The sequence below is a fragment of the Perognathus longimembris genome, chromosome 14 (assembly GCF_023159225.1).
Source record: "Perognathus longimembris pacificus isolate PPM17 chromosome 14, ASM2315922v1, whole genome shotgun sequence".
NCBI lineage: Eukaryota > Metazoa > Chordata > Mammalia > Rodentia > Heteromyidae > Perognathus > Perognathus longimembris.
Genome location: NC_063174.1, coordinates 38,138,754 through 38,165,072, shown reverse-complemented (window position 1 = coordinate 38,165,072; position 26,319 = coordinate 38,138,754). Strand labels below are relative to the sequence as shown.

Genomic DNA, 26,319 nt, shown 5'->3' with positions numbered 1-26,319 from the left:
GTATAAGTTCCTAGGACTGAAAATGAATGTCATGGGATAGGTCAGGCTGAACATGAAAATCAACTCTTGTTCTCCAGCAAGGTTTCTTTTTCGTGCTCTTTAGTATTCTATTCATCCAATAGTCTCAAACTTGGTTCAATTTCTGTGAATACCATTTGTCCCCTATACATTCCTGAAAGGAGGAACAGCCACATTGCTATTGTTTAGAGTTTCTGTCTTCAGTACTCAATCCTTAGTAAAGTATAAAATAATCTTTTTGTCATATGGCTTTTGGAAAAGAATTTCTGTCTGACATAAAGTTGAACTGAACCCACGTAAGTGTCCCCTAACTTGGTGACTTCCCTCAAGCCCTAGGATTTTCAGATTCAATCTATACCCCCTTTCCAAATAGCTGTTTTCTTCCCTAGGCTCTCCCCACCCCTCTACATCACTGTGGAGCCCAGCATTGTTATGTCATAGACTAACCCTCCCTTTATACCTCAGGAGCTGCTGAAAGCCTTCAGCCTCAGTCTGCACTGCTCCTGGCAAGCCTGATGGGGACTCTTGATGTCCTAGGGATAGTCTAGCCTGCCTGACATCTGACTGCACTTGCTTTGGCCCAGAACTCCCTTCCTCATGAGGTCATCCTGGGCCCAGGGCCTTCTGCCTGGAGCTCTCTGTCTGCCTGTTCTCTGGACTCTCCTGTCCCCTGCCTGCTGCTCCAATGACTCACCCAGCTGGCGCTTCACTTCCTCTGAGGTTGTCATCCCCAGGAAGGTGCCCCATAGCAAGGGTGGAAGCAAGACACCAGACCAGCTCTCCTACAGCATGCGCTTCCGGGGTCAAAGACATGTGCTGCATATGAAACGCAAGAAGAACTTGCTGCCCCAGACATTTACCTGTCATTACGGACAACACCCAAGGAGGCATGCAGGAGGACTATCCTTTTATCCCTGGAGACTGTTACTACTACAGCTACCTAGAAGGGGTTCCTGGATCGCTGGCCACACTGGACACCTGCCATGGAGGTCTGCGTGGAAGGATACAGGTGGATGACTTCACCTATGAAATCAAACCGTTGGAGACCTCTTCGAAATTTGAGCATGTGATTTCTATGCTCGTGGCAGAAGAGAGAGGAGAGGCCAGCCAAAGGTGTGTCGTTGGAGAGGAAGAAATAAAACCAGTAGTTGAAGATCTCGAACTGTCTGAAAGTCCTAGAGCAGGCACCTATTACTTGTGGCGGAGACATCCCAAAGACACGCGAATTGTGTACGTTGTAGCTTATTCCTACTTCAAGCACTTCCTAAATCAGACCCTTATACTGCAGCAAGTATTGATTATAAACAGCATTATTGACTCCATCTACAAACCAGCTAGTTTTAATATGAATGTGCGTTTAGTGGTGTTCTGGGAAAACGAGGATATTGTCTCTACCAATGTACCCAGAGCGTATGACTTCCTAAGGAACTTTTCGGGTTGGGTTGTTCGTACGTGGTTTGACAAAGTTACTCACAGCGCTGCAATGTTGTTAGTAGGAGAAAGGGTTAAAGGAACTCATTATTTAAGTTACCACGGAGGATTTTGCACCAGGTATAATACGGCATTTTACGTGGTTGCAAGAAATTTTCATGTATTTTTGGTTTCGACCCTGGCAGCACATGCATTAGGTCATTTATTTGGTTCACTTCATGACTCACCTCGTTGTGTGTGTTTTCGAAGACGCCAATGTGTCATGACGCCTTTAATCTACTTTCAAGATACATTTAGCAATTGTACCTTCCAGAAGTTACACGAATGGGGTCGTAAACAGAAAAAATGCACGTGGGAGCTGAATGTGCCCTATGAAAGTTACCATTATATAGCTCCTCGTTGTGGAGACAGGATCATAAGTCAAATGGAGGACTGTGACTGTGGTTCCCTCAAAGACTGTGCCAGTGATAAGTGTTGTGGGACGGACTGCTTCTTCACGAAGGGCACCCAGTGTGATTCGGGAGACTGCTGCCAGGACTGTAAATTCATTCCTGCTGGAACTGTTTGCAGAGACATAGTGGGTATTTGTGATCTGAGAGAATACTGTCCTGGAAATTCAGAGAAGTGCCCAAACGACACTTATATCCAGGATGGAACCCCATGTTCCCCAAAAGCTGTTTGTGTGGGAGGAAACTGCACTGACCGTGAGTTGCAGTGCCAAGCCCTTTTTGGACGCAACATAAAAGAGGCTTCAGCAGAATGCTATGAACAATTGAATACGATTGGGGACCGATTTGGAAACTGTGGGTTGATTCGTAGACTTGGGGGACCTGTGCCTTTGCCATGTTCGAAGAACAACGTCCTGTGTGGCATGCTGCACTGCAGTGGTGTTTCTGCTCTACCAGGAGGAGGGGAGCACACTACTTTTCATGATCTAACCGTGCGATATGAGAAAGAAGAGCACCATTGCTTCGGATATGATGTACACTTTGGCACAGAGCAGCCAGAAATGGGTTTGGTAGTGGATGGTGCAATGTGTGGTGCCGGAAAATACTGTTTGAAGAGAAATTGTACTTCTTTTGCAGATTTGGGTTTTGACTGTGATGTGAAAAGATGCAATTACAAAGGGGTGTGCAACAACAACCACAAATGTCACTGTATGCCTGGCTGGAGACCACCGACATGTGAAGAGAAAGGACAGGGAGGTAGTGAAGATAGTGGCATACCAGCTGGCAAACAACACCGTCTTCAAACCTACATACATGTGGGTATGCGCAGAATTGTCATTGTTGTATTAAGTCGCTTAGTTCTGTTTCTGCTTTCCATTATTGGTGGTGGAATCACAGCTGTAGTAGCAGGTAGCACACCCAGAAAATAAACGTGTGAATATTCTCAGAACCCATTCTGTGGATTTATGTACCCGTACTGTAACTTTCTGGACAGAATAGCCCCTGATTCCTGTGACAATTGCATCATCTTTATTCAATCTGAGGTGTCATCTTGAAATAAAATCACTGTGGGATTAAAAATGGAGCTTGTTTACATTCACTTCACCCTCCCTGCCTTTCTACCCCCCTCTGTCCTCACCTTACACTTTGACTATATTTTGGAGCTTTGATGTCCACTACATCTTGCCCAAGAGGATGATGAAGTCACAAAGTGAGTCTTGGGCTCTTTTCAAAGAGCAGGGTTTGCATTTGCATCTGACACTAACATAATCAAAAGCAGTCAGGAATACCATTTCCTGAACAACATTGTTTTCTGGCGAAAAGCCATTATTGAAACTACAAAGTTGCATTTCAGAAATGCCATCATTGTCGAACCTTGATGGCTCATGCTTGTAATCCTAGCTACTCAGGAGGCTGAGATGTGAGGATGCAGGTTAAAAGGACACCCAGGCAGGAAAGTCCATGAGACTTTTATCTCCAATTAACTACCAGATAACCAGAATTGGTGCTGTGGTTAAATTTGTGGAGTGGTAACCTTGAGCTGAAGAGCTCAGGGACACCTCACAGGACCAGGGTTCAAGACCCATGATGGACAAAAACAAAAAAGGAATAAGAAAAAAAGAGAAAGAGGGGCTGGGAATATGGCCTAGTGGCAAGAGTGCTTGCCTCATATACATGAAGCCCTAGGTTCGATTCCCCAGCACCACATATGTAGAAAATGGCCAGAAGTGGCGCTGTGGCTCAAGTGGCAGAGTGCTAGCCTTGAGCAAAAAGAATCCAGGGACAGTGTTCAGGCCCTGAGTCCAAGGCCCATGACTGGACAGAGAGAGAGAGAGAGAGAGAGAGAGAGAGAGAGAGAGAGAGAGAGAGAGAGAGAGAGAGAGAGAGAGAGAGAAGTGAGAGAAACAGAGTCATTTTGTGTCAAGTTTCACCAGCTTGATAACCAAAGCTTGGTATCTGGGGGCTCTGAAGATTCCCCTCTGTTTCATCCACTTTTTTTTTTCTTTTTTTTTTGGCCAGTCCTGGGCCTTGGACTCAGGGCCTGAGCACTGTCCCTGGCTTCTTCCCGCTCAAGGCTAGCACTCTGCCACTTGAGCCACAGCGCCGCTTCTGGCCGTTTTCTGTATATGTGGTGCTGGGGAATCGAACCTAGGGCCTCGTGTATCCGAGGCAGGCACTCTTGCCACTAGGCTATATCCCCAGCCCTGTTTCATCCACTTTTAAAGTATCACACATCAATTTTAAGGACGTATTCATTTATTTTAAATTTTGGACAAGTGTTTCCCTTGTACTCTTTATCTGAAGTATCAGTTTTGGTATGGGTTACTTGGTTCATTATGTTCTCTTCTCTTAAGTAGTACTGCTTGTAATTTGAGGCAAGGTAAGATTTCCATGCCTTTCTGGTGTATCTGACTAGCATGTATTTGTGGTTTCAAGTCAGGCTTCATAATCCTATCAGGCAATAAGGTCAATATCAAGGCATCAATTACCTGAATACTCTATAGAGCAGTGTCTAGTAGGTGCCCAAAGATTGAGGCACGATGTATCCTTTTTTAAAAATCATAATTTAAATGCCTCAGAAAGCACCACAAGGACAGGAGTGACGTTTAAAAAGATTTTCTTCTTGTTTTTAGCATTTTGTCATATCCATTGGAAGCTGATCCTGAAACTCAAGTGGTTACAGGCAGCAGGAGATGTGCAGGAGACAGAACAAGGAAACTGAAAAGAAGATAATGGTCTTGAAAGCAGGAAGATGGGAAAAGAAATAAGAGGCAGAAGGAAAGGAGAAAGTCATTGGATGGGGCCTTGAACTTAGGGCCTTGACCATCCTGAGCTTTCTTGCTCAAGGCTGCTCTTGAGCCACACATCAAGCCATGCCTTTTCCTTGATCATTGTAGGTACAGTTGCATGAGCATTTTGTCCCCCGGCTGGCTTGAAAATACAATCCTCAGATCTCAGTCTCCAAAGCAGCTAGGATTACAGTTCTGTGGTTGTTTTTTTCATCCCTATGGCAATAAGCTATCCATGTCTGAAAACTATCCTACTAGCCTTTCCTTCTAAGGACTTACCAAAATGCACAAGTTTGACCTTCAAGAAATCTAGAAATCCATTCTAGTTGCCTACTGTGAATTCTGACATCCTATCAGGAAGAGAGAAAGTGAACACGGGCTGGGAATATGGCCTAGTGGCAAGAGTGCTTGACTTGTACACATGAAGACCTGGGTTCGATTCCCCAGCACCACATATATAGAAAACGGACAGAAGTGGAGCTGTGGCTCAAGTGGCAGAGTGCTAGCCTTGAGCAAAAAGAAGCCAGGGACAGTGCTCAGGCCCTGAGTCCAAGGCTCAGGACTGTCAAAGAAAAAAAAGAAAGAAAGAAAGAAAGAGAAAAAGAAAGGAAGAAAGAAAGAAAGAGAAAAAGAAAGAAAGAAAGAAAGAAAGGAATGTACCCAAGGCCTAACATATGAAACTGTAACCTCTCTGTACATCACTTTGACAATAAATAAGAGAAAAATAAAATTAAATTTTAAAAAAAGAGAGAAAGTGAACACAAAGACAAATTTTGCCACACAACATTATCTAGGACAAATTTGGCCAGGTGATTATGTCAGTTACGCATTTTACATAGATCATGGATTTGGAGATATTAGAGGAGACTACATATGTATTAAGAAATTCAACTAGATTTTGAGCTCAGGAAAGAACTGTATAAGACACAAGAAAAATATCACCTTGAGCATGGATAACTGCCACCTAGTAAATGAGCAGAGGTATAACCTCCAAGCTCTGGAAAATGGCAGGAAAGAAGATCAGGATTTTCATGTCTATTCAAGGAACTGAAGGTTCTGATACACGCTCTTCTTGGTCCAAAGCACAGCAAGCTTGGGAATTTGTCTAAATTTTCCCATGGGAGGGGTACACATTTTTTTTCTACCTATCATCTGTTGATGGGCTCCTAGTCTGGTTGCATAATTTGGCTATTTTGAATAGTGTCATGACAGTAATGACCTAGGAATGAATAAATGCATGGAGGCACGGTGAAGGGCGACAAAAGTTTTTATTTGTCTGCAACTGCCTCATGCTGGGCTACGTTAGAACTAGGAGCAGCTGCAACCTCCAAGGGCATGAGGATTTTCTTTTCCTCCTTCCTCCTTCCCTCTCCACAGGCCTCTCCACAGGCTGAACCCTCCACAGGTGGACCCCATCATGGACACCTAAGTTCCTTCACCAGCCTCTAGGCCTCTCTACTGACCTGTGGCCCTGTTGCCTGGCTTCTAGTCCTCTCAGGAGGCATTTAATCCTCTCCACAGGCCTCTCTGTAGAGCTCTAGGCCTCACTGAAGAACTCTAGGCCTCTACACAAGCCTCTCCCCAGGTTCAGGCTCTGCTCTCCAACAGAGGGAGCCTCTTTTGGCCTCTTCTGGCATGGGTTTCTTTCTAACGCATTCTCCAGATCAAGCAGTGTCAATATATCTGGGTCCCTGTCCCCCCAGCCACTCATTCAACCGCCCTTTAACAACCGGCCTCCAAGGGGTAGTGGGTGACAACACTACAGGGCAGACTTCTGGCCACTCTTATTCTCACAATGACTGAGCTATATGCATGGGCTTTTGGGTAACACTACTACCAGTGATTCTTTGGGGATATATGACACTAGTGTCATCACAGGGAAGTCCCATTGTAATTCTGGAGGAAACTCCATGCTCATAGTGGATGGTCTACTTTACACTATTATCAGTAGTTAATAAAGGGTCCAGTTTTTGTTCGATAATTGCTTGGCATTTGTTATACTGTTCTTTTTGATAGGCATTCAGATAGAGGTGATAAGGAGTCTCATTGCAGTTTTGATTTACACTTCCCTGAGAGGTAAGTATAATGAATATGTTTTTAGAAAAATTAATAAATATTTTCTTGAGCCAGAAAGTACTGGCCCACCAGGACTGCAGGTCAGGATCTCAAGATGCAGCTTAATGAATATTTTGAATTGTTGGTATTTGTACTTTGATAAGGAAGAATGTCTGTTCAGTACAATTACCCTTTTATTGATTGTGATATTGGCTTTCCGTTGATAAATTTCTGAGTTTTAAACAATATATCCTAATATTAATTTCTAGTCAGATGTGTATCTCCCAAACATGTTCACCCATCCTATAGGATCTCTCCGTTGATAACATTGTTGGTTAATACATATTTTGTATTACATACATTCACTATACACACATATGTGTGTGTATATGTATGTACATACATGTCTATGTATGTTGAGTTTCCAGCATAGAAAGTGAACTCTCTATGTTCAGTTCAAATGAGCAATACACACTACCAATGACCCAGAGAATCAGTTATCACCTTAACTACAACTTTTAAAGTTACCACTGGCTTCCAGGTGAATCCCTTTTGATACATATGGAATTCATCTGGCTGCCACTTTGTGTATTCAGCCTTATATTGTAGCGCTCCTCAGAGACAATGCCCCAGCCAAAATGATATTTGCTTTTCTTCTCTCCTAGTCCACGGTCACAAGATGGTAAATGTTCCAATGGTAACAGTAGTTTTCAATTTCAGAGCAGTAGTTGTGTACTTTACTTTTTTGTAAATGGATACCCACAATCCTGAGAACAATCTTTTATAAGGACAGGAAGCAGAAAAACCAGGGGAAGGGAGCCACACGACTTTCCCTCATTGTTTGTTGTTGCCATATATTCTTCCTATTGGATACTCAACAGAATCTATATAAACATGCTCACTGCATCCTGAAGGATGGCATACATATCTTTGAAAGTGTTGTTTCTAGATTGGTGCTGGTGGCTCAAGACTAATCCTCCCTATTCAGGACGGTGAGGGGCTGGGAATATGGCCTAGTGGGAAGAGTGCTCACCTCCTATACATGAAGCTCACGGTTCGATTCCCCAGCACCACATATATGGACAACGGCCAGAAGGGGCCCTATGGCTCAGGTGGCAGAGTGCTAGCCTTGAGCGGGAAGAAGCCAGGGTCGGACAGTGCTCAGGCCCTGAGTCCAAGCCCCAGGACTGGCCAAAAAAAAAAAAAAAAAAAAGAAAAAAAGGAGGGTGAGATCTCATGATTGGGGTTCAAAGTCAGCTGAGCAAAAAGTCCTTGAGACTCTTAACTCTAGGCAGCCACCAGAAGGCAGGCATTTTTTTTTTTTTTTTGCCAGACCAGGGGCTTGGACTCGGGGCCTGAGCACTGTCCCTGGCTTCCTTTTGCTGAAGGCTAGCACTCTGCCACTTGAGCCACAGCGCCACTTCTAGCTATTTTCTGTATATGTGGTGCTGGCGAATTGAACCCAGGGCCTCATGTATACGAGGCAGGCACTCTTGCCACTAGGCCATATCCCCAGCCACGGCAGCCACCAGAAAACCAGAGGTAGTATGGTGGCTCAAAGTGATAGAACACTTGCCTTGAACCAAAAGAGGTCAGGAACAGCACCCAGACCCCAGAGTTCAAGAACCCCCAACCAAGGAGGAAAAGATGGCGCCAACACAGTAGGGAGGCACCCCGACTCGCTCCAACCGAATAGTGAGCTGGGAACTCCGACACCCAACACCCCATCAAGAACCCAGCAAGGGCTGGGGATATAGCCTAGTGGCAAGAGTGCCTGCCTCGGATACACGAGGCCCTAGGTTCGATTCCCCAGCACCACATATACAGAAAACGGCCAGAAGCGGCGCTGTGGCTCAAATGGCAGAGTGCTAGCCTTGAGCGGGAAGAAGCCAGGGACAGTGCTCAGGCCCTGAGTCCAAGGCCCAGGACTGGCCAAAAAAAAAAAAAAAAAAAAAAAAAGAACCCAGCAAAACCAGCAGCCAGAAGCAGTGGAGATACGTAGGAAAACACAAAGGAGTAAAAAAGAAGAGCTGAAAACCTACACGGAGCTGGAGAATCTCCGGTGCACCCTCTCCCAACCAGCCAACCCTGGCCCGAACAGGGCCAGGCTGGGAAAGGGGAACCCGGCAGACAGGCTGTGGGGAGCGCAGAATCCAGACAGCGGTTCCCCACAGTCACTAGGGAGGGTGCAGACCAAGACATACAATGGCGGCGACGAGAAGTTTGGGTCCACACTGGGTTCGTACAGACGGCGGTTGGGGAACCCAGAGCAGCAGAAGGGGGGAGCCGGGGATGCCACCACGACACTTCACCACCCCCTGAAGGACCAACGGCTGTGCGGGACACACACGGAATCCAGGATCAGTGAGCCCCCCATTACCCACCCTCCCACAACGGGAGACCAGCTATCAGAGACCCAAGCCCTACAAAGAAGCTAGGTCTACGTCCCTCCCCCTCCCCACCCCGAGGGAACAAAGAACCCACAAATCAGGCGGGAAGCTCCCATCAGGGGCAGGGATGTCAGTTTAGCAGGGGAAGGGCGGAGCAGCCCCAAGGCCATACAGGATCCTGAACTGGCGGAATCGCCCCTGCCCCCTTCCCAACAGGGGCCAGGGGATGGCCAGCAGTGCAAGCCCCACCCGAGGCGCCTGGACCTCGCGGACTTTTACAACTAAAACCACAGGCGCTGGTGGGCAATACCAGTACAGCAGGGACACCTGGGCCTGATCACGCCCCCTCCTCGCAGCGGAGGCGAGGTCTGAGGGCGCTAACCCAAACCCGGTCAGTCGATCCCACTGGGCCCCACACATACCGACCCCCCAACAGACTCACAGGAGGGCGCAAACACAACCCAACAACCAGGGGCTCGTTCTGGGAGGCGTACCCCGCTAAAGTGGACAGTGCCACAGTGCCAGCGCCTGTTGTAGCAGGTGCGCAGCGCACAGGTGGGCGGGGTCCCGGGTAACAGCGCCCGCTCTGGTACCCACACCCCGCACAGGTGGGCGGGGCCACAGCGACTGTACAGGAGGGAGGGCAGAGCTATAAACCAAACCTGAGAAGCTATCCACAGATCTCCAGATGCACAAATCGCAAAGAAACATAACACAGTTCATCAAAGAGCAAGCCAACTTGCCAGCTCCAAAAAGCAGCATGACTGAAGAGGAGATGGAGAATAAAAAAGCAAATGAGGCCATGTTAACGGGAATGATGGAAAGTGTCAGAAATGAAATCAGAAAACAATTCCAGGAGTTTAGAGTGGAAATGTTAAAGGACACCCAGGAAGCCAAGAAAGAAATGGAGGCAAAAATGGATACAATGCAAGCCTCCTTTAAAGAAATGGAAGCAAAAATGGATACAAGGCAAGCTTCCTTTAAAGAAGACCTTAACATCCTGAGAATTGAAATGCATGAAAAAATAGATTTAAAATACAACTCTTTAAAGGAAGAAATTTCCACGATCAGAGCTGATCTGACAACCATAAATAGCTCTCTGACAGCCATAAACTCCGCAATTGAATCCACAACACAAACAGTTGACCATATGGAATCCAGAATCTCTCGCCTGGAAGATGAAGCAGCCAACAACAACCAGAAAATGACCACACTCCAAGAAACGGTGAAGCTTCAGGGCAGACTAATCCAGGAACTAATGGACAAAGACAGGAGATATAATCTGCGCATAATTGGAATAGAAGAAGGAGCTGAATACCAGAGCAGAGGGCTTAAACATGTTCTCAATAAAGTTATTGCAGAAAACTTCCCCAATATCACAAGGGACCCCATCCAGGTAACCGAAGCCTATAGGACACCTGGCAGGCCAGACCCCAGAAAAGCCATCAAAAGGCACATAATATTCAAGACTTCAGATCTCAAGATTAAAGAGCAAATTCTGAATTGAGCCAAAGCGAAGAAAGACATTTTCTACAATGGGAAGAGGATTCGAATAACAGCTGACCCATCCACACAAACTTACCAAGCACGAAGTGAGTGGAAGAACACCATCCAAGTACTTCAGGCTAACAATATGCAACCTCGGATCAAATATCCAGTGAAATTGGAGTTCATTCAAAGGGAAAACACCGATCTTTCCACACCAAAGAGGAGCTAAAGGAGTATGTGAATAAAAAAACAGCCCTACAGCGAATTCTAAGAGGGGAGCCCCACCCAACAGAGATCGTACAAGACACACAGATAGAAACAGAAAGAAACTACAATAGCTGAAGTCCAACAGAAAGAACAGCTCACTAAAGACAAGAAAAAAAAAAAAAAAGAGGAAAAAACAGCCCAACAAGAAAACGGAAGGAGAAAAAACACCCTTATCCTGGATCTCTTTAAATATAAATGGTTTAAACTCTCCAATAAAGAGGAGCAGACTGGCAGGATGGATCCGCAAGCAAAAAGTTGACATCTGCTGCCTACAAGAGACCCACCTTACAGCAAGAGACAAAAACAGGCCCCAAATGAAAGGATGGAGCAAGATCTACCAAGCAAATGCACATACCAAAACGGCAGGTGTAGCCAACCTGATCTCAGACAAGCTGGACTTTTCATTAAAATCAACTCAAAAAGACAAAGAAGGACACTACATATTAATACAAGGAAAAAATCCAGAATCAAGACATCACGGTGATAAATGTATACTCACCGAACAAAAGAGGCCCTACATATGTCAAGCAAATTCTCACAGAATTACAGAACAAGACAGACGCAAACACAATCATAGTGGGTGACCTTAATACCCCACTCTCTCCAGGAGACAGATCCAACACCCAGAGGATTAGCAAGGGAGCTGAGGACCTAAGTAACACCATATCCCAAATGGATCTGACAGACCTATACAGAATCTTCCACCATACAGAGACCCAATACACCTTCTTCTCAGCAGCCCATGGATCATATTCCAAAATAGACCACCTCATAGCCCACACAAAGAACCTCAGCAAATACAAAAGTATTGACGTCATCCCATGTATTATATCTGACCACAGTGGATTAAAGGTAACCCTCAACAACAAAGGATACCGCAGAGGCTATACAGACTCTTGGAGGCTAAACACCACACTGCTATCCAACACTTGGGCCACAGACCAAATTAAAGATGAAATCAACGAATTCATAAGCCACAATGACAATGAAAGCACATCACAAAGAAACCTATGGGACACCGCTAAGGCAGTACTGAGGGGCAAGATCATTGCCCGCAACACTCACATTAAAAGAATGGAAGCAGAGCAGGTGAATAACCTCACGATGAAACTAAAACAACTGGAGAAACAAGAAATGACAGAATCTAAAACGACTAGGAGGGGAGAGATCACAAAGATTAAAGAAGAGATAAATCTGATTGAAAATAGAAAGACCATTCAACAAATAAATAAGATTAAAAGCTGGTTCTTTGAGAAAACACACAAAATTGACAGACCCCTCGCAAGACTTACAAAAAAAAGAAAAGACTCATATACGTAAAATCAAGGACTCCACCGGAAAAATTACAACAAGTACACACGATATTCAAACAATCATAAGGAGCTATTTCTAAAACCTCTACTCAACAAAAAACAATAATTTTACAGAAATGCATCAATTCTTAGAGAAGTACAAACTGCCCAAACTGAACCAAGAAGAAATAAATCAACTAAATAAACCAAAAACTTACAGTGAGATACAGGGGCTAATAAAGAACCTCCCAACAAAGAAAATCCCAGGCCCAGATGGATTCACCAACGAATTCTACAAAACCTTTAGTGATGAGCTAATACCAATACTCCTCAAACTCTTCTGCGAAATAGAAACAGAGGGAGAAATCCCAAACTCATTCTACAAAGCTAATATCATACTCATTCCCAAACCAGGCAAAGACCCAACAAAAAAAGAGAACTACAGACCAATATCACTAATGAACACAGACGCAAAGCTCATTAATAAAATATTAGCTAACAGGATCCAAAAACTGATCAAGAATATCATACATCATGACCAAGTAGGCTTCATCCCACAGTCACAAGGATGGTTCAACATCTGTAAATCAATCAACGTAATTCACCACATAAACAAATCTAAAATTAAGAATTACATTGTTATCTCAGTCGATGCCCAAAAAGCCTTTGACAAAATACAACATCCATACCTATTAAAAGCTTTGGAGAGAACAGGAATAGATGGAACATTCCTCAAAACAATAAAAGCCATATACAACAGACTAACTGCTAATATATTAAATGGAGAGAAACTTAAATCATTCCCCCTAAACTCAGGAACAAGACAAGGATGCCCACTCTCCCCACATCTTTTCAACATAGTGCTGAAATCCCTAGCCATAGCAATAAGGCAAGAGGAGGACATCAAAGGGATCCACATCGGAAAGGAAGAAATCAAGTTATCCCTATTCGCAGACGACATGATCTTATATCTGAAGGACCCAAAAAACTCAGTCCCCAAACTCCTACACCTAATAAACCAATTTGACAAAGTAGCAGGATACAAAATCAATCCAGAAAAGTCAGCAGCTTTTCTGTACACCAGCAATAGACAAACAGAAAAGGAAATTATGGAAACAATTCCATTTACAGTAGCCAAAAAAAGAATAAAGTACCTAGGGATCAACTTAACCAAGGATGTGACTGATCTATTTAATGAAAATTATAAAAATCTAATAAGGGAAATCAAAGAAGACACAAGGAGATGGAAAGACCTCCCATGCTCATGGGTAGGCAGAATCAATATAGTGAAAATGGCCATATTACCCAAATTGTTCTACAAATTCAATGCAATCCCTATCAAAATCCCAGCCACATTCTTCACTGAAACAGAGAAAACAATCCATAAATTCATATGGAACAGCAAAAGACCTAGAATAGCCAAAGCAATTCCAGGCAAAAAAAAAAAAAAAAAAAAAAAAAAAAAAAAAAAAAGCAGTGCAGGAGGTATCACAATACCAGACTTCAAGCTCTACTACAAGGCCATCATAACCAAAACAGCATGGTATTGGTATAAAAACAGATCGGAAGACCAATGGATTAGAATTGAAGATCCACAAATAAAACCGCACTCTTACAGCCAGCTGATATTCGACAAAGGAGCTAAAGACATACAATGGAATAAACATAGCTTCTTCAACTACTGGTGCTGGGAGAACTGGGCAGCCATATGCAGAAAACTCAAAGTAGACCCAAGCCTATCACCATGCACCAAGATGAACTCAAAATGGATCAAGGACCTCAGTATCAGACCTGAATCCGTGAAACTACTGAAGGACAGAGTAGGAAAGATAGTAGAACTTATAGGCACAGGAAGGAAATTCCTGAATGTAGTCCCAGGGGCACAACAAATAGGGGAAAGACTAGACAAATGGGACTACTATAAATTAAAAAGTTTCTGCACAGCTAAGGACATAGCCACCAAAATAGAAAGACAGCCAACGATATGGGAAAGGATATTTACCAGCACAGCAACAGACAAAGGCCTGATATCTGTCATCTACAGAGAATTCAAAAAACTAAGCCCCTCCAAGCCCAATAAACCTATTAGGAAATGGGCAAAGGAGCTAAAGATAGACTTCACAAGAGAAGATATAAAAATGGCAAAGAAACACATGAGGAAATGCTCAACATCCCTGGTAGTAAAGGAAATGCAAATAAAAACAACCCTGAGATACCACCTCACTCCAGTTAGAATGGCCTATACTCTGAACTCAGGCAACATCAAATGCTGGACAACAAATGTTGGTGGGAGTGCAAATTAGTACAACCACTTTGGAAAACAGTATGGAGGTTTCTCAAAAAGCTCAATATAGACCTACCCTATGACCCAGCCATACCACTCCTAGGCATCTATCCTAAACAGCAAACCCCAAGATATCAAAAAGACATTTGTACTTCCATGTTTATCACAGCACAATTCACAATAGCCAAAATATGGAAACAACCCAGATACCCCTCCACAGACGAATGGATCAAAAAAATATGGTACTTATACACAATGGAATACTACATAGCGATTAGGAATGGTGAAATATTGTTATTCCCAGGGAAATGGTAAGAACTTGAACAAATAATGTTGAGCGAGACAAGCCTAGAACATAGAAAACAAAGGGGCATGATCTCCCTGATATATGACTGTTAACAAAGGGAGACGGGGAGACAGTAGAGACCAAGTCTGTGAAACCAAAAACTGCTTGTCAAATAGGATTGGGGCAGCGACCCAACAGTATGTAACTAAAACCAAACAACTACTCAACATATAAAGGTCAAAAATTGACCTCTAAGGAGAATACAATAGCTCAAAAGCTATGTATGTACGTTCATATAAGACTACTGTCGACATATGGTCTAATATCGACATTACATTTAAAGCCCTAGGCGAACTTTCTTGGGCGTGGCCACGTGGCTACTGTATATGTTCTTTTTTTTTTTTTTGGCCAGTCCTGGGCCTTGGACTCAGGGCCTGAGCATGGTCCCTGGCTTCTTCCCGCTCAAGGCTAGCACTCTGCCACTTGAGCCGAGCCCCGCTTCTGGCCGTTTTCTGTATATGTGGTGCTGGGGAATCGAACCTAGGGCCCTCGGATACACGAGGCAGGCACTCTTGCCACTAGGCTATATCCCCAGCCCCTATATGTTCTTGATACATTGTATATTGTATATATCTCTACCTGACCTAGAGAAGGGATAGAAAAACAGGGCGTAAGATATCACAAGAAATGTACACACTGCCCTACTATGTAACTGTACCCTTTTTGCACAACACCTTGTCAAAAAATTTGTGTTCAATTAATAAATAAAATAAAAAAATAAAAAAAGAACCCCAACCCAAAAATAGAACAAAACCGAACATATTGTTCCTCTGCTGGCATTCTGACACTCTGACATATCAAGCATGTCAGATCCTATGATTTGAGAGGAAAATCGGCACCTAACATACACTAGACATTTTAGGATACTTGCTCCTTGGAATCATTTTACTCAAGGCATTTGTTCAAAAATGCATGTCATCTATTTACTTCAGAGTACCACAAGTCTGTACTAAAATTCAATGTTGCTTGTTTTCCTACTTTCAATACATCCATAGAAAGAAAGATAAAGATCAAAACTTTATGGGACAAATGATGGTTTATCTTAGCACCACAGCTTGATCCCATAGCAAGGTTACTTAATTATTTGGTCTCAACTCAGTGCAGACCATCTTCGTTATCAATCAACATATAGGTAGCATATTCTTTTATGATTATGGTATGTTTGCTTTAAGAGCTCATAGAGGTGAATAGAAAATATTGCCTCCATCTCTTGGGCAACACTTCCTATATACCTCTGTGGGCTCCAAATATCCCACAATGTCTGTGATCACTGAATGCCTAAAAATGCCAATAAAATGGCCTGTCTCTGAGTCATTTTCACCTCTGAATACATGTCATTTCATGATTTTCTCCATGAACTACCAAGTCACACTACTCCTGCCTCATCAGCATGGAAAACTATTAATAGAACCACTGTGACTTCAGTCTGTGGATTTCTTTAGGGGACATCATATCATTTCTTTAGGGGACATCATATCATTTCTTTAGGGGACATCATACCAAAGACAGGTGAGTTATTCTAATGCTGGATGAAAACCTTTGAAGAAGAATGTGCCTGCTCCAGGAAATGGAAACAAGATTTGTTCCTTCTTTGCTGTTTTTCTTTCTTTTTCTTTTTGTCTAGTTTGTTCATTTTTCTGTCTCTGGGAGGGCAATGGAGGCACCAAAATGGAGGGGCAAAGGGGGAATAAGTGCCACAGTGGTACTCACTAGATACTATCCTTTAGGTTTAAACTTACCTGTACAACTTGGGCATGGGGATGGAAAAGAAAAACTGGAAGAGAACAAGGGAAGTGTTGACAGTGTCCAAAAAAGAAATCAACTCTTTACCTGACTTATACAACTAAGGACTCTGCACATCACCTTTTAATGACATTTTTTTTTTTGGACAGTCCTGGGGCTTTGACTCAGGGCCTGAGCACTGTCCCTGGCTTCTTTTTTTTGCTCAAGGCTAGCACTCTGCCACTGCCACAGCGCAACTTCTGGCCGTTTTCTGTATATGTGGTGCTGGGGATTTGAACCCAGGGCCTCATGTATACAAGGCAAGCACTCTTGCCACTAGGCCATGTCCCCAGCCCCTTAATGACAATTTTTAAGCTGGACGTGGAGCTGTGGCTCAAGTAGTAGAGACCTAGCCTTAAGCAAAATAGTCAGGGGCAGTACCTAGTCACAGATTTCAAGCTCCAGGACCATTGGAAATAAATAGATAAATAAACAAATAAGTAAAATGTGTGTCTGAAAAATGTGTGTGTCTCAGACTGACATAATAAAACTTGGGGCAGAATCTATAACAAGATACCACAAAAAGTATACAAGTGATCAATGAAAATGGCTCTGCAAAAAACTGCTAATTTCTAACCTAATTTAATTCCAAGAAAGGCAAGACCCAATTCAAACCAACAAAATTAGAGATGAAAAAGTAAATATAATTACCAATGAAAGCCAAAAGATCCTGAGCAAATATTTAAAGGAATTATTTTCAAATAAGCTAGAAAATCCTGAGAAATGAATCAATTCCTACATGCACATGAGTTGCCAAACTGACTAAGGTGATATAAAGCAATTCAACAGAGCTATAACCAGCAATGAGATAGAAGCAGTCTCTCAACCAAGAAAAGCCCAGGAAAGATGGATCCACAATCAAATTCTTTAGATGATCAAAGAGCAACTATTACCAATAATCCTGAAACGATTCCATGAAATAAAAAAGGCACACGATTGAATGCATCCTGTTTAGTAACTGAGAAACAACTAGAGTGGTGAGCCTATTTAGGTCTCTGTTTCTATTACACTTTGTGATGAGTTTGCTGTTGAAATCACCATGTCAGTGAAAATGGTTGATTGTTTCCTGCATACAGAAGGGACCCTTCATGCCCTATTCCACCAAACCCACCTTAGGGCACTACCAATCTTACAATTATTAATTCCATAGAATTGTTTGAAGTACCCTAGAACTTCCTCCAAATAAAATCATGCATAAATACTCACTTCATTTGGCCCGTGTACTTTCTCTACAAATAATATCTGTGAGAATCAGCCCTGCACTTTCCTTTATTAGGAAGTTTTCATGTTAAAAGGGACGAACATCTCAAGGACCTTGGCTACGTTTTCATGTTAAAAGAGAGGTACGATATCAGGGGTAAAACCATGGGGAAGAAAGACAAAATAAAAGACATAATTTCACATGGTAGGTTAAACATAACAACAGTGATTCACCACTTATTTCCATAACCTTGATCTGCTAGGTCTATCCTAGACATGTACTACTTACCACCAATGTGGGTCTGGCTCACTTCAGTTAGTATGATACTTTCCAAGTGTTTCCATTTCATTAGGAATGGGCAATGTCTTTCTGATAGAGACATGGTTTTACCTCTGATGTTACAATAACTCATTTTGGTAACATGGGCATTGTATATACATTTATGGGAAGTAGGGAAGGGAAGAAGAACATTAATATGGAGTGACAAGGGATCAAAGATGAACCATTGCAACAGCAACCCTTACAAAACTATTTGTGTAAACCAAGTGTACAACTGGGGGCGGGGGAATTGGGGAGGGGGCAGAGGGGAGGAAAATGAAGGAGGAGGTAACAAGTTTGATAAGAAATGTATTCACTGGCTTACACGTGAAACTGTAACCCCTCTGTATATCACTTTGACAATAAATTAATCAATGAGAGAGAGACAGAGAGAGACAGAGACAGAGAGAGAGGGAGGGAGGAACATCTCAGGGACCTTGGATGAATCAGTGTGTCTATCACCTGTTAAATGCTAGGTTCATAGGATGCAGTTGATACACATAGGAATAAAGGCAGGATTAAGCTCTTCTGAACATTTGTAGATGAGTGTGTGGGTATAAGTTCCTAGGACTGAAAATGAATGTCATGGGATAGGTCAGGCTGAACATGAAAATCAACTCTTGTTCTCCAGCAAGGTTTCTTTTTCGTGCTCTTTAGTATTCTATTCATCCAATAGTCTCAAACTTGGTTCAATTTCTGTGAATACCATTTGTCCCCTATACATTCCTGAAAGGAGGAACAGCCACATTGCTATTGTTTAGAGTTTCTGTCTTCAGTACTCAATCCTTAGTAAAGTATAAAATAATCTTTTTGTCATATGGCTTTTGGAAAAGAATTTCTGTCTGACATAAAGTTGAACTGTCCCCTAACTTGGTGACTTCCCTCAAGCCCTAGGATTTTCAGATTCAATCTATACCCTTTTCCAAATAGCTGTTTTCTTCCCTAGGCTCTCCCCACCCCTCTACATCACTGTGGAGCCCAGCATTTTAATGTCATAGACTAACCCTCCCTTTATACCTCAGGAGCTGCTGAAAGCCTTCAGCCTCAGTCTGCGCTGCTCCTGGCCAGCCTGATGGGACTCTTGATGTCCTAGGGATAGTCTAGCCTGCCTGACATCTGACTGCACTTGCTTTGGCCCAGAACTCCCTTCCTCATGAGGTCATCCTGGGCCCAGGGCCTTCTGCCTGGAGCTCTCTGTCTGCCTGTTCTCTGGATTCACCTGTCCCCTGCTTCTGCTCCAATGACCCACCGGGTGGCGCCTCACTTCCTCTGAGGTTGTCATCCCCAGGAAGGTGCCCCATAGCAAAGGGTGGAAGCAAGACACCAGACCAGCTCTCCTACAGCATGCGCTTCCGGGGTCAAAGACATGTGCTGCATATGAAACGCAAGAAGAACTTGCTCCCCAGACATTTACCTGTCATTACTGACAACACCCAAGGAGGCATGCAGGAGGACTATCCCTTTATCCCTGGAGACTGTTACTACTACAGCTACCTAGAAGGGGTCCCTGGGGAGCTGGAGATATGGCCTAGTGGCGAGAGAGCTTGCCTCGTATACATGAGGCCCTGGGTTCGATTCCCCAACACCACATATACAGAAATGGCCAGAAGTGGCGCTGTGGCTCAAGTGGCAGAGTGCTAGCATTGAGCAAAAAGGAAGCCAGGGACAGTGCTCAGGCCCTGAGTCCAAGGCCCAGGACTGGCCAAAAAAAGAAAAAAAAAAAAGAAATAGAAGGGGTTCCTGGATCGCTGGCTACACTGGACACCTGCCATGGAGGTCTGCGTGGAAGGATACAGGTGGATGACTTCACCTATGAAATCAAACCGTTGGAGACCTCTTCGAAATTTGAGCATGTGATTTCTATGCTCGTGGCAGAAGAGAGAGGAGAGGCCAGCCAACGGTGTGACATTGGAGAGGAAGAAATAAAACCATAGTTGAAGATATCGAACTGTCTGAATGTCCTAGAGCAGGCACCTTTTATTTGTGGAGGATCCAAAATATACGAGAATACAGTACATCATTTCTTATTCCTACCTCAACTACTTCAAAAATCACACCCTTGTGCTGGAGCATGTACTGATTATAAATAGCATTATAAATACCATTTACAAACCAACTGCTTTTAATATTCGTGTACATCTGGTGTTACTATGGGATATTGTGGAACGTGTCAGTTTGGAAATGGCAATGCACTTAGCTTAAGAACCTTTGGGAGATGGGTGTATGATATATGGCAAAATAGAATTAATCATAGTAGTGCAGCGCTTTTAGCAGGACAACTGATCGCAGGAAAGAGTCATTATTCTCTTCAGGGAGCGATGTGCAATGGGAGGTAGTCGGTATTGTATGTGTCTGCAAGAAAATTTCATCTTTTTTGGCTGCTACTATGATAGCACACACATTAGGACATCGATTTAATATGCACCATGACTCACCTCATCATATGTGTTTTCGAAGAACCCATTGTGTCATGACACCTTTTCCAGATCTTCAAGATACATTTAGCAATTGTTCTTTCCTGGCAGTACAGGCATGGGTTCTTTTTTTAAATTTTATTTTAAGAATCAGGAGCAACCGGGGTGTTGAAAGTCCCAGACCTTACGGAGACCTTAATCACAAGTCATGCGAGCTCCAATCATCATATTCTATCTGCCCTCCCGAAGGAGTAACAGGTAAGGATTATCCTACCTGATGATCCAGGCATGGGTTCTTTTTTTTTTTTTGGCCAGTCCTGGGGCCTGGACTCAGGGCCTGAGCACTGTCCCTGGCTTCTTTTTTGCTCAAGGTTAGCACTCTGCCACTTGAGCCACAGCGCCACTTCTGGCCATTTTCTGTATATGTGGTGCTGGGGAATCGAACCCAGGACCTCATGTATATGAGGCAGGCACTCTTGCCACTAGGCCATATCCCCAGCCCCTGGGCATGGGTTCTTAAATGGGACATTTGTATGTGGGAGCTGAAAGTTTTCGTTATGTAGCTCCTTGTTGTGGAGACAAGATCTTAGGTCAAATGGAGGACTGTGACTGCGGTTCCTTCAAAGAATGCGCCAGTGATAAGTGTTGTGGGACGGACTGCTTCTTCACGAAGGGCACCCAGTGTGATTCGGGAGACTGCTGCCAGGACTGTAAATTCATTCCTGCTGGAACTGTTTGCAGAGACATAGTGGGTATTTGGGATCTGAAAGAATACTGTCCTGGAAATTCAGAGAAGTGCCCAAACGACACTTATATCTAGGATGGACCCCTGTGTTCCCCAAAAGCTGTTTGTGTGGGAGGAAACTGCACTGACCGTGAGTTGCAGTGCCAAGCCCTTTTTGGACGCAACATAAAAGAGGCTTCAGCAGAATGCTATAAACAATTGAATAAGATTGGGGACTGATTTGGAAACTGTGGGTTGATTTCTCAACGAGGGGGCCCTCTGCTTTTGCAATGTTCGGAGGAAAACTTCATGTGTGGCATGCTGCACTGCAGTGGTGTTTCTGCTCTTCCAGAAGGTGGGGAGCACACTACTTTCCACCATCTAACCATCCATTATCAGCAAATAGAGCACCATTGCTTTGGATATGATGTACACTTTGGCACAGAGCAGCCAGAAATGGGTATGGTAGTGGGTGGTTTGACCTGAGGTCCAGGTAGATTCTGTTTTAAGAATTGCACTTCTCTGGGCTGGGGATATAGCCTAGTGGCAAGAGTGCCTGCCTCGGATACACGAGGCCCTAGGTTCGATTCCCCAGCACCACATATACAGAAAACGGCCAGAAGCGGCGCTGTGGCTCAAGTGGCAGAGTGCTACTAGCCTTGAGCGGGAAGAAGCCAGGGACAGTGCTCAGGCCCTGAGTCCAAGGCCCAGGACTGGCCAAAAAAAAAAGAATTGCACTTCTCATCTTGATATGAAGTTTGACTGTGATGTGAGAAGATGCAATTACAAATGAGTGTGCAACAACAACCACAAATATCACTGTATGCCTGGCTGGAAACCACCCACCTGTAAAGAGAAAGGAGAGGGAGGTAGCGAAGATAGTGGTCTACCTGCTGGCAGGCAACAATATCTTCGAGCCAGCATATACTTGCATATGTCCAGAACAGTCCTTCTGATTTTAATTCGTCTCCTGCTTTTGCTGCTTTCCATCATAATTGGTGGACTCCAACTGGTAATAACATTTGTCGCAACACATATAGTTAAAATTGAAAATGAAGAAAATACCCCCCAGCCATTTCCGTAAATATTCTTAAAACTGTACTATGGACTCACACTGTCACTAGCTGGAAGGAATAATACATCCCACTATGACAACTACAGTGTTCTTATTCATTCTGAGGTCTCCTCTTGAAATAAAATCATGGGAGGTTAAAAATGGGGCTTTGGGTCTAAATTCACTCCACAGTTCCATTTTGGTTTCTTTAGCCTCACCTCACTTCTCTTTTCTCTCCTCTCAGCTTTGCTTTTCCTTCCCTTCCTTCTTTCCTTTCTTTTCTTTATCTTCACTTTTCTTCCCCCTCCATTTTTTTCCTTCCCCTCCCTCACCTCTAATGTCCCCCCGTTATTTTTTATCTTGTTCTTGACAGGCAACTGCTCTACCACTGAGCATTCCCCAAACTATCCTCATATTCCTTTCATCTCTCCTGTAGATGAAATAGGAACTGATAGATTGACTTGCAAATAGGCTTGTGCATATTTAAAGGGTTAGTTCTAAACTTTTCTAGATACCCTGTGCCATGTTTACATTGCATTCCATATTAATGTTAACAGGTTTATGACATGTTTTGAACTCGTGTGATGTATTTTTATTGCTCATTTGCTTGCTGGCGTAAAAGAAGCATAAAGAGTGGCATTTGCCAAAGATATGCATGGGAAACTTTCAGTAACTTTTGTGTTACAGCCATCTGGAGCTTCAGTAATGGTTCCGACACCTACTTACTATGTAGTTATAGAAAAGTCTTAATCTTCTAGAATTTCAAGGACTCTTTAATATTTGGAAATGATTAGACCTCACTGGACGTAATTAAAATTGATCACAGGACCCAAGGAAAGTGGGTCCTTTGGGTGTGTGCTCACTGCTGCTTTATAATTTGTGATATTTTTGGTTATCATAAATTTGGAATAGTGCCTCTATAATATCATTGACACTATATCTCTATTACACCATCACATAATGAACCTATTATATAACACTTCTTAATGCTTTGAATGTTTGAAATCATACAATTTAAGTGAAAGAAATAGGCAGTATAACTTTAGTAATAGTTCACTGTGGGGCAGAGAGAGATCGCAATAAGGATTGTATTCTTTTTGCTGAGTGTTGTGGTTTATGCCTTTAATCTCATCTGTGCAAAAGAAGTTTCTAGAAGGATCACAGTCTAAATTGGCCTAAGATAATAATAGGTGACACTACTTGAAAAACTACTGAAGGGAAAAGGACTGGGCCTGATTCAAGTGTCAGGTAACTGTCTTAGCAATTGTAAGGGCAAATTCATTTCCAGATCCTAAGTATGAAATGCTTTCTTTTCATTTTCATTTTTATTTGTTGCTGTGTTTGTTATTAAGTTGTTGTACAAAGGGTTTACAATTCCATAAGTCAGGTTATGAGTACAGTGCTTCTTGGTCAATGTCATCCCTCCCTTCATTCTCCCCCATTGAGAACTTTTCTCTTTAAATAACGAAGAGTTCCTATCAAATCTCTTTCTCCAAATAAGGCCTCTTGCTGGGGTTAGCCATCAAATCAGAGGATGAATACAAAAGCTGGGCAATGGGTGATTGCTACCTACATTACATTTTGTCTATATTTTTGACACCTGTTTCCTACCATTTCTTGCCCATGACCAAGAGGTATATGTAGGTTTTACTATTGGAAGCTGACAGTGATTCTTTGTGAATGAAGAAAGAAACTAAAGAAAACATCAAAAGATGAAAGGACATTCCATGCTCATGCACTGTCAGAGTCAATATCCGGAAAATGTCCATATTGCCAAAAGCAATTTTTAGAATCAATATCCTTTAAAAATTCCAATAACATTTTTCATGGAATTAACTAAGTCAATCCAAACTTCATATGGTTGCACTATAGACACTGGATAAGAAAAGTTGTAAATAAAAAGAATATATCTGAAAGTACCACAATAGCAGCCTTCAAAATGTATTATAGAGTGTTCGTAACAAAAACACTTTGGTAGTAGCACAAAAACAATCCCAAAGATCAGTGGAACAGTGTAGAAGTTCTGGAATAAAACCATACAGCTGCAGTCAGCTAATATTTGACTAAGGAAGCTGAAACACAATTCTTTGAAATACAAATATCAAGGAAGGATAGTGTCCCTTACCTCCTGTCATCAGTGGAGGTATCCTTAATACCTTCTTCCAAGATGTAAGAACATCCTTGTCAGAAACACATAAGTTTTGTTTTCCTTTTGTGTAAATGCAGTTAATCCAGATGGCCATCTCAAGTATCAAAGAACAGCACTACCCTCCCTGAGACTACCCCCCACCCCCATTCCCATCTGCTTTTGGTGGTAAGCTGGAAATGTTCCTGGCTCCCTCCAGTGGCTGTAGGTAAGAGAGGCCAGCAGCGCCAGTTGCGAACTACCACTCCCAGCATCCCTAGCGCGCCCGCGACTTCCTTTTCCGGTCCGCTGGCTGTGGAAACCGAAAGGGCTGAGCTCGGGACGGGTCTCGGCGCGGAGCTTGATTCACCTTCACCCCTGCGGCGCGTCCGCCGAGCCTCAGGCGAATCCCGGGGAGCAGTAAACCATGAACGGGAGAGTGGATTATTTGGTCACTGAGGAAGAAATTAATCTTACTAGAGGACCCTTAGGTAGGTGAGGGAATCGAGAGAGAGAGCGCAGGGCCGGATTGGGGAATTGCGGAGCGGACGTTTGCTCCGTCTCGGCTCGGGAGCGGGCAAGGCCCGGCACCGTCTCTGGCGGGCGAGGCCTCGGCCCAGCGCTTTACCGGATCGCTTTCCGCCACGTAGAAACCGCGTTTGGGGCATCCGTGGTTCGCCAGAAAGGTCGTCTTGAAGACGGTTTCATCTTCCTGTAGCAATACCACACACGCCTCTAGCCGTCAGGAAAGGTTTCTGCCATCGGGGCCTTTTGTTTTGTTTTGTTTTTTGGGTTTTTTTGGCCAGTCCTGGAGCTTGGACTCAGGGCCTGAGTCCCTGGCTTCTTTTTGCTCAGGGCTAGCACTCTGCCACTTGAGCCACAGCGCCACTTCTGGCCATTTTCTGTATATGTGGTGCTGGGGAATCGAACCCATGGCCTCATGTATATGAGACAGGCACTCTTGCCACTAGGCCATATCGCCAGCCTTTTTTTTTTTTTTAATAGCCAGAGTCTACTGGACATCACACCGTCCTTCCGTTGGCTGCTGTAGCCCTCTTCCTGTGAGGGATCGATTTGTGAAAACCGGAGCAAAAAACGGAACTCTGAAATGCCCAGCACAGCAAGTTGTCTGCCGCACTCTGTTCAGTTCTGGGAAATTCAGCAGTGTGTGTGTGTGTGTAGTAGAACAGACTATGCTTTACAAGTTTCCAAACCTGATACCATTCCAGAATTACTCAGGGTGGTGGTTTTGGTCTTTTTTTTGGGGGGGGGGAGGGGGAATTATAGGAAATAAACGCTAATTCCTAAGTCCCACCGTGAGGGATTCAGATTCAATAGGGATTTCTTTTTTCTTTTTCTAAACACCTCACGTGATTTTGACACACCGGTCCTCACCTCTGCTGCGGAGCTTCAAGGATTAGCCTCTTCACTTGACAGAGCTCTTAACATTACTGTATGTGCCTTCCTTGGGCTTTGTTGTTTCACTTTGCAGCTGGTTATAAAGAGTTTTTAGTTGGGGGGAGGGGGCTACACTATCTAAGGCCACATCTAACTTCTTATTAATTTTTTTCAAATATATCTACTGGCTGAGTAATTTAACTGATGCAAGTCTTAGTTTCTCACTGTAAAATTGAGATGGCTATGGAATACATTTCATAATGTTGTAAGAATGAAGTGAATTTATATCTGTACAATAGTTAGAATGGCTGGGCGCAGGTGGCTCACACCTGTAATCCTTGCTACTGAGGAGGCTGAGATCTAAGGATTACAGTTTGAAAACTATTCAGAAAAAGCAGGAAGTGGCACTGTGGCCCAAGTGGTAGGGCACTGTCTTTGAGCACAAAGAGGCTCAGGGACAGATCCCAGATCCCGAGTTCAAGCCCCAAGACTGG

The 26,319-nt window shown here is 43.5% G+C and overlaps 2 protein-coding genes, 1 non-coding gene and 1 pseudogene across 3 annotated transcripts in view; 3 read left to right on the top strand and 1 right to left on the bottom strand.

Moving 5' to 3' along the window:
• Positions 1-615: 615 nt before the first annotated feature.
• LOC125363022 (disintegrin and metalloproteinase domain-containing protein 20-like) lies at positions 616-19,203 on the top strand. Its single transcript, XM_048362002.1, is given in 4 exon segments — positions 616-876; positions 878-2,807; positions 17,868-17,948; positions 19,133-19,203. Coding segments are annotated over 4 exon segments (2,343 nt in total).
• Positions 19,204-19,363: 160 nt separating this feature from the next.
• Positions 19,364-22,332, top strand: LOC125363021 (annotated as a pseudogene).
• On the bottom strand, positions 20,674-20,805 carry LOC125363690. Its single transcript, XR_007213283.1, has one exon. It is a non-coding gene; the product is annotated as a U8 small nucleolar RNA (small nucleolar RNA).
• A 2,406-nt stretch (positions 22,333-24,738) lies between the features above and the next one.
• The window catches only part of LOC125363273 (synaptojanin 2 binding protein), a 38,972-nt gene continuing 37,391 nt past the window's right edge, over positions 24,739-26,319 (top strand). The window contains exon 1 of the mRNA XM_048362379.1: positions 24,739-24,918. Coding sequence (XP_048218336.1) covers positions 24,855-24,918 — 64 coding nt within the window. The 5' untranslated portion in view covers positions 24,739-24,854. The remainder of the gene's footprint in view (positions 24,919-26,319) is intronic.